At 36.7% G+C, this 9,185-nt stretch overlaps 1 protein-coding gene across 1 annotated transcript in view; it reads right to left on the bottom strand.

Moving 5' to 3' along the window:
* Nucleotides 1–9,185, bottom strand: part of LOC103702905 (synaptotagmin-5-like) — a 30,362-nt gene extending 21,177 nt beyond the window's left edge. Inside the window, exons 1-4 of the mRNA XM_039118674.1 lie at nucleotides 9,081–9,185; nucleotides 5,813–5,867; nucleotides 5,307–5,311; nucleotides 3,281–3,331 (exon numbers count right to left, since the gene is read on the bottom strand). Coding sequence (XP_038974602.1) covers nucleotides 3,281–3,331; nucleotides 5,307–5,311; nucleotides 5,813–5,867; nucleotides 9,081–9,185 — 216 coding nt within the window. The remainder of the gene's footprint in view (nucleotides 1–3,280; nucleotides 3,332–5,306; nucleotides 5,312–5,812; nucleotides 5,868–9,080) is intronic.

Below are 9,185 nucleotides of genomic sequence, written 5' to 3' on the forward strand. Positions count from 1 at the left end.
ATATTTAGTTCCTGAGTGACTTGGAACCAAAGTACAACCATCTCGGTACTGGACCCCATACCGATGCTACTTTATCACTATGTTGGTATGATATGGTACAGGGCTGGTTTGGCGTACCGAGAGTCGGTATCAAGATCCGCCGTACCGGTGGCCGGTTGGCGCACCAGTGGCCGACCGGACCGGTATGGTACCGATACCGTACCGGCCGGTACGCGGTGGTTTCAAAAACCACAGCACCGCGGTGGTTTCAAAAACCACAGCGCGAGGCGCTGTGGTTCTAAAAAAAAAAAATCGTACCGGTGCGAACCGGTTTAGTGGTTCCGGTACCGGTCTAGGACCGGACCGATACGTATCGGCCGGTACGGGCCGGTACGGCATTCCATGGTCGGTATACCTCCCATATGATGTATCTATAGCGGACTGGTATGGTACGGTATGCCCCATACCATCCGGTTCAGTACGGTATGGCGCACCGTGCTTCGAACTCTCTAGGAGTTTCATTATACAAAAGACGAAAGTGTAAATTAGTTGATCGCATATCTAAGATGGGCCTTTGTATAAGCCAATAGAGTGTGCATGCTGCATGCCTGATTGTTTTTTCCAAACTAACTTATATTTACCAAGCACCTGTGCAATGTCCAATACTAGGAATGAGTCATAAGAGCATAATACAGATACCCAAAGAATGTGGAAGCATCCTGAAATGATACGGTAGACCGAAAATTTTAAAAGGATGACAGATACCATCTTTTGGACTTTAAAAAGCAATAATCGAATAAAATTGTGGTATCTCTAGTGATTGAGCACCTGAAGTTAGAAACTTAACCCAATTATAAGCTTACTGCTCTGGTTTTATCAACATGAGGCACTGTAAATACCCCGATAAGGTCAATTTGCAAGCCTGATAACTTGCCAAACAACTTTGACTGCATAGTATGGAACCAATTACATCTGATGTGGGCTTGTGGAGTGACGTATGGTAATAATTTCAGAGTTCAAAAATATTTTGCCTGAAGCTTAACTTCACAATATCAGCCAAAAGTAGGACTCACTTAAAAAAGGTCAGAGATTACATGATTAAGATAAGAAATAGTAGTACGAAGATATTTTGGAGGCATTGTCTACCAAAATATAGAAAAATTCAGAATAGTTCAGAAAATATTCATAAATTTATAAGTTATTTATGGAAGTTGAAATTTAAAAATATTAAATATATGTTATTTGTATGTTTACATCATTATGTTGAAACAAAATTCGGAAAAAATAAGCATAATGATTGGGAATAAATGGAGAAATGTTTAAAGAACTTTTCACTGGAGAGGGCTGGCAAAAGAGATGTTACATATCTAGGAAATTCTCAGTCTTCATTCAGGACAAGAGCAATTACATCCACATTAGAAAGTAACATGAGGAAAAGTAAAATGGCACTACTTGTATAAATAATTCATTTTTCAGAACTCCTAAAGTGACAATGTGTTAATTAGTTCTAACTCAAGGGGGAAAACCTGTCATACAGTCAGGGAAGGTTGAATTCTACAATCAAATTGTCATTTGATTGAGAAAACAAAAAATACATTGTCATCTTAGTCTTAGATTTCATTGTTTCAGTTTTGGATGTCTTTCAAAAATATAAGGACCCAATATAAATTATGGTGCTTCAATAAATTAAAACATAACAAACCCATGCCAGTCCCAAGCCCAAATAAAAATGCGGAGGGCTAATGTTGGGTTGACAGCCAATCATAAACATGTCAAATTATGAAATGATGTCTAGATACACCGAGTGGATATACATTTACATAAATGCATACATATGTTATTATGTTTATACATACATTCATACATACATACATTCATACATACATACATACATACATATATATATATATATATATATATATATATATATATATATGTATATTTCAAGGGAGAGAAATAAGAAGGATGAATGTCAATCAGATTAGGGAATCATAGAGATCCACTGTACTTCTCATGCGCGTCGCACATGCCAAACCATAGTTATTAAACCCGTACAGGGGACTGACTCAGCCAAGAGGACTTGTCACTAGGATACTGGTCCAATTGTCAAGTCAATCAATCATGCTAGGTTATAACTAAAAGTGTTAAAAATTTAAATATATTAAACAAATTAGATATAATATAAGAGAATATGCAAAACTACCGATAATTGTCAATTGCAATATAAATGGAAAAATCACAATTCATCTAACGTTTAAAAATTGTGATAAAAGATAACATATAATGAAGGAAAATGATAGAATTATTGATATTTTTATTTTTTAAATCGTAAATTTTCAAAATTCCAAAAAATAAAATGATGTATATATTTAGTTCTTTAATTTGATATCAAAGAAAAAAAGGAGTTCATTACTTTTTATTGTAAAGAATTGATTATTAAAATATAACTCCTTCTAAATAAGAGAGAAAATTTTTATAAGTTGATAAAGAATTCTAACTCAACTATTAAAATAACTATTATTTTTTATTGCACTTTTCTTAAAGCCAGACAAACCTAGTTCACTTGGTTATTACCCGCTAGGGAAATCGGTTTTTGAGAAAATCAGCTGGTTTGATGCAATTCATGGCGAGTCACTTGCATTCCCAGTCTTGTAATGAAATCAGACAGGATAAGGAGCCGGTTCACAGGTTTCCTGATCCAACCAGCTGGTCCAGTCTGGTTTTAATAACCATGTGCCAGACTCTAGTTTATATGTATATTTTTATGCCTATTGATGTATGTATTTTAGTACATCTACCTATATATATACACGTATATATGCGCGCGCGCATGCATGTATATATCTATGTATTTATGTGCACATATGTACCCATACATACATACACACATATACTCCATTGTTAAATATTTTGCCTTCTGTTACTCTTTTCACTCTTCCAAGAGAGAGAGAGAGAGAATCAAAGAGAATACGGACATAGGATTTGATATAAAATCACTTAAATGCCATCATGCAAAACTAAGTGTTGCATAAAATAGTAGAAAAGTATGTGGAAGCAATATATTAACTGAAGAAGGGGTGTGCCTGTACAAATACAATCAGGAACTCGATGCCTTACAAGGAGGTTAATCAGGAGAACTAAGTGCAAGTTATATATGCAGTTTGGAGAGAATAAGCTCTCATAAAGCTTTTAAATAAAGGGCCTGCTAAATTAAGTGTAATTTGTCCTAATTAGAAAGAAAATTAGATTATAGAAATATTTAGGTAAATGAAAAGCATGCTATAAAGGTGAATTATCTTACATCTGCAATGAAAGGCCATAGTTTACTCAATTGCTTGTTTAGCCATTTCACCTGCACAGACCCAAAAAAGTAAAACATACACAATGACGTTATAGATATAAAACAAAGTGCATGAACAAATCACTGAAAGTTAATTTGCAAGATTGATAAGAAAATGGATTTACAAACATCTTATTCTAGTTAAATGCACGGGTTGGAGTATTTAGTTTGCGCTGTATTGTTTCAGATGTGTATGCTTACTATCTGGTGAGCTGGGACTTCAGTTGTTCCAAGAGAGAGGCATTGGTAGCAAATGGAGATCCTGGATGATCTCCTAGCTGCGTGCTGCAAGAACTGCAATTCTTGTAGATGGAATTCTTGGTAGTTGGATCAACTTCAAAAGATGGCTGACATGAGGTGGTCTCCTCTCACCTTATCTCTTTGTTGATTCTAAGTAAGTTATTCTCCAAAGCCCTGGACGACACACTAAGGGTGTTGGAAACCTTGGTGACTATAAAGGAACTCTCAATCTATACAATGCAGAAGATACTATTATTTTTCTTGTTATCCTGATGTTGATAGCATTCAAACTCTTAAAATTATCCTTCTGGGCTTTGAGCTGACAGTGGGCTGAAAACAAACCTTTTCAAAAGTCAACTAGTTCACTTAGGAGGAAAACCAGGATGTAGCCAAGAGATTTGTTGATATTTTGGGATGTCAAGCATCCTCTCTCCCCATCTCATATCTTGGTTTGCCTCTGCACCACAATATCCTCCTTAAGCAAGATTGGATCCCTCTTATCGACAAATTTGGAAGAAGGCTTGCCAGCTAGAAGGGTAAATTTGCATCTGTTAGGGGACGACTAATTTTAGTAAATGTTCACTCTTCTCTCCCTACAAATTATCTATCCATCTTCCATTCACCAGCTTGGGTAAGAGTTGACGAAAAAAGAAGCTTTTTGTGGCCTCTACTTGGTCAACTGGAAAAAGGTTTGTAGACCTAACAAGGAGGGAGGTCTTGGAATTGTTGATCTCCATGATTTTAATGTTACTCTGCTTTGTAAATGGTGTTGGAATTTTCACCTGGATGATCTCCTTGGAAGAGGCTTGTTCAGTGAGATATTACAAAACCAGAAGGCCCTGTCATACTTCCAAGTCCTAGTCTCCCCCATCTGGACAGGTATTCTTAAATCTGAAAGCTTCCTCTTTGCCAGCATTTTCAAGAAAATTGGGAATGGGTCTACAACTTTCTTTTGGAAGGATACTTGGATTGGTTCTCATCCCTTGATTCAGACCTTTCCAAGGCTCTTCAGGATCGTGGATAACCAATCAGTTTTGTGAGGTGCTATGCTACTACTATGCATGGTCTTGCAACTTGGAGGATCAGGTTCAGATACAGCATAACAAGGGACGAGACCCTTGGATTTGTTGAAGAAAATAGGTTGTTGCAAGGTTTCTCTCTACTTTCAAATGCTCGGGCCACCATCAAGTGGAGATGGAACTTGGATGGGCTCTTCTCTGCCAACTCAGCCTACAAATTTCTGCACTCAGGAGGCCCTCTCTTGGCGTCTTCTAATGGGAGGTTTTCTAGAGATGTCAGGCCTTGAGATCATTAAGAAGATTAAGTCATCCCTCAAAGGGTTCTTTTCATTGGTAAATAAAATGCATCTCTCTGCTGTGTTGCAAGAATGAGAAAAATGGGAGTGCTTGTACATTTGGTTGAATTTTCTGTTCCTTTTCTTTTCACTTGTAACTTCTCTCTTAAATTTTTAATAAAGTTTTTGACGCTTCTATGGAGAATCATTACCTCCTCAAAAAGGGGAAAACTTTCTGTGCATGAGATTGCCAATTTGTTTGATATTTACTTTATTTCAAATTTTGTTTTTAAAGAATACTTTTCTGAGAGAAGACAGGCATAAAATATATGGAGGTTGCGGTGTGATCCGAGATACATCATTTGATGTGCCTTTATTTTTCACATTTCGCAAAGAAAATAAAGCAATAAGTAACCATTTATCTGTGAAAATGAGGATAACACAGGACCTGACCACATCTATAGATGTATAATCACAATTTAATAGCCATTCAAGCTACACACAAATACTGAACTTAAACTCTTTTCACATATGATGTACCATCAGAAATAAGCATTTTTCCCAATTTAGCAAATTTACAAATAATTTGTGATTTACAGTGAAAATTTCATGAGTTGCTTTTTGAATATTGCCTAAATTCTTCTCCTTCAAGTTCCATCTACATGTTGGTTTTATTTATATCTTCCTCCCCTTCTAAATATTAATCTCAGAAATTTCAGTTCATACAAATCTTGGGCAATTACATTTTCTCATTCATGAGGAATTAAGCCCTAAAATTAATATTTGGCCCGTACACTTCTAGGAACCAAATACACACCCGGACAATATGGATGACCCAAAAGATGCACTCAACATGCGTATGAGATATTAATGCATAACAGTTCTGCAAAATGGTGATCAAGTTGCACTAACCTGTTCAAATGCAGGAAAAGATATCCATTCAGGGTAATTGTCACCACAGAGCTTCTTCAAATCATCTCTGTTGAGTGATCCTAGAAGTTTTATATCGACAGCCTATAAAAGATGGAGGCATAAGCAGGAGTATCTACAATCTTGGTCAGCTGACTTCAGCAAGCTAATTATATATTAAGGAGCACAACAATATCTTGAAATATAGAGTATAAGACACTATAACATGATGCATCCATATAACTTGATTGAGAGAACCAACATGATTATCAACATATCCATATCTAGCTTCTGAGCATAACAAATCTAGTAACAAGAGTTGGCATAAACAAAAAACTTTAGTCACAATAACAATACTTTTGTGTCTTACAAACTCGTAGATAACAAACCTTAAGGTTAAATTTCAAAGTTTTTAGTCTTTTAACTTGATTGGTACCCTGGAGCACCAGAATTTCCAACATGTTAAAAGCTTGATGTTAAACTAAGAGTCAATCAAAAAAATATCTCAAAAGTTGATGGACCATACCATGATGCATGAACTTTGCCTCTAGATAAGATATATTTTGTTGGTTGGGCCACAACAATAACCAATATGTTTTAACTAAAGATAGGCATCTGTGTCATTAACCCTTCTCTGTTAGAGATGGAAATGGGTTCCATTTGTTAGGATTTATGCTTGATTAGGCTTTACACAATCCCATGTCTACCTGTTAGAAGGTGTAACATATATCCTGCCAGACAGATAAGTGACAAGATAGTCCAAACTAATCTAAACAGCTCGATTCAAATCTTGAACCATATCATGATTTGAAGGACCTGAACCATGCAAATCTTGGCATGGCCCCGCTGTACCAGATGGTACTGCTCGATACTAGGCATACCATACTAGTTGCTAAACTACAGTCGATACACGGAGCATATCGAGCTTCCGTACCATGAATTGACCCGACATTGTACTAGCATGATACCAATACAAGTACCAAAACTAGTATTGCAAACAATGAATCAGATCCAACCAGGCCTCTTAACAATATTCACGACTTGAAAGAGACATGGCATCGGACTTGGAACCATCTTATTTAGAATAAATTTGATCAAGATGATGACCCGAAGTAGACACAAACTGAAAATTGTATAGCCCTTGCCCAGCTCGAATCAATTCATGCCGAGAGAGGTTATTAGGTACAATAATGCCACCAGTATTTCTCACCATTGATTCACACTGATGGTTACATCTACCATGAACACTAGCTTTTCCCTTTCAAATTAGCCAAGTTATCCTAGGTTTCTTTCACAGCGCTTAGACTAAAATCAAATCTTTCCTATTAATGCCTCCTAAGATTTTTTTGTTAGCAATACTAACAATATCTTAGTTGCTTTCCAACACCTTATCCCTAATTAGTTCAACTCTAATACGTCCTCTAATGTTTCTAATATCTGAACATGCCTGTTTGATTCAGACAAGCACCCATCTCGAGCACTCTTATCTCTATGGCACTCGCCTGAAGTTCTTGGACCTTGTTTATGAACATACAACAATGCGATGCATAGCATCAGCATCACTCATCGTCCCAAACCAAATTATAATTGTTTAGGGATGACGTTAGGTTTACAGAAAATGTCAGTAGGGGACTTTACAGAACCTGTAATGTACAGGATAAACTATGAAACAAATTGTAATTCGGCTCTCATGAATGCCAGATTCTAAGAATTACAATGAAACTTTGTTATGGTAAAAAATTGGCAAGAGTTGCCCAAGGAATCCTTCATAAAAGCAATGTTTCAGGGCTTGACTTCATTATAATGGAAAATAGGCAAAAGGTGAGGTAAAGCATAAGCTCATGGGCAATTGATCACAACGTAACTAATTATGATGAAGGGGTGCAAGGTCAACTCGGGTCTTGAAAGTTGGGCATTACATTAGCTCACAATTTTTATGACAAGGAGACAAGGATTCTTCACAGAAAGGAGTGAAGGCAGTCACTCTGACAAAACAACAACTTGGACTGTTCTAGTTCTAAATTAATGAGAAATAAGATGGACGACACAAGGATGGAAAGAAGACTTCTTATTGCACAGTTGTAAAAGAGAAGATAAAAAGTGCTCTTTTTTCCCCAAGAAAAAGGACATTGAGGCAGCAGGATCCTATATACACAGAAACGCTGTGGTGCATAATGGCGAAATTCTAGATGTAAATTGGATGATGACAGGACACTGCTGATAAAGTTGGTGTTACTAAAGGAGATACTTATCATTATCAGCAGCTGTACTCCAGAAGAAGAATCAGAAAAAAATTAATATAATAGGTTAAAAACTTGATTTTGCATTGGCCTATGATCTAGAAAAGGCAAATACAATATCTTAAGAGAGTGGACTAGCAGTAGTACTATTCAAGAATGGATCAAATGTGCAACAAATCGGTCGTTTTATCTAAAGAAGAAAGGAAAGACAAATATACAGAGACTGTCAAGTTATATTAGGATAACACTCCAGCCACAATATACATGCTAAAATTTGCTATAGGTACATTAAGAGCAAAATGAAAAGAGAGGACATGAGGGGTAATACAAAGACCTTTGATATATGGAATTAGAATATTACATCATATATGGTTTTGAATCATGCAGCAACTTGTGAAAACGTGTGCCAAAGAAGTCATTGTTTAGAATATAGACATTACCATTATATGAATAGAGATTAGAATGCTCTGTGACAGAGTGGTGGGTTCCAAAGGGTGATTAAAAGTAAGCTCTTGGATCCATAGATGGCAAACGAAAAAAGAAAAGGGGGTTGGTTTGAAAGAGAATTTTGTTGACAATGCGGTAGTCATAGCTGTGAGCTCTGTTCAGAATTCATGACACACTTGGTTATAAATGATCGTCATTGCCAATTAAAATGAAAAAGCAATAAAAATGTAGCTTCTGCTAAACATAAATCAACAAACCATACTAAAGGACAAGCTAACAATAACCTAACAACATAACAAAATCCAACTATGTTTTTATCCATAACGAGCCATGAATGTCGAACCGAACAGCTACTTTGATTTCGCTGAAATTCAGCAGATGCCAACCTTGTGAAATACCAATCTTTCTAATCAGCCAATTCTCAACTCCCAACAACAGACTTAGCGGAAGTACATACATAGAAAACACTTATTATCCTTGTTATAATGAGGAAAAAATTCTTATCCAAGCCATGCTCACAATGCCATCGCCATCAGAGGCAGCAAAAAGATTAAAAAGACTGCATCCAAGAATAGAAAGAAAGAATCAAAGAAAAGTGGGGAAGCGAGAGAGGGGGAGTCCGGATGCCAACCTTGGCGACGCGTTTGGTGCTGCGATACCTCATCATGCGGCTCCACCCGGCCACCAGCGCTATCCCCACCATTGTCCCCACCACCATCCCCGAGATCAGCCCCAT

This window comes from Phoenix dactylifera, unplaced genomic scaffold (assembly GCF_009389715.1).
Source record: "Phoenix dactylifera cultivar Barhee BC4 unplaced genomic scaffold, palm_55x_up_171113_PBpolish2nd_filt_p 000392F, whole genome shotgun sequence".
Lineage (NCBI taxonomy): Eukaryota > Viridiplantae > Streptophyta > Magnoliopsida > Arecales > Arecaceae > Phoenix > Phoenix dactylifera.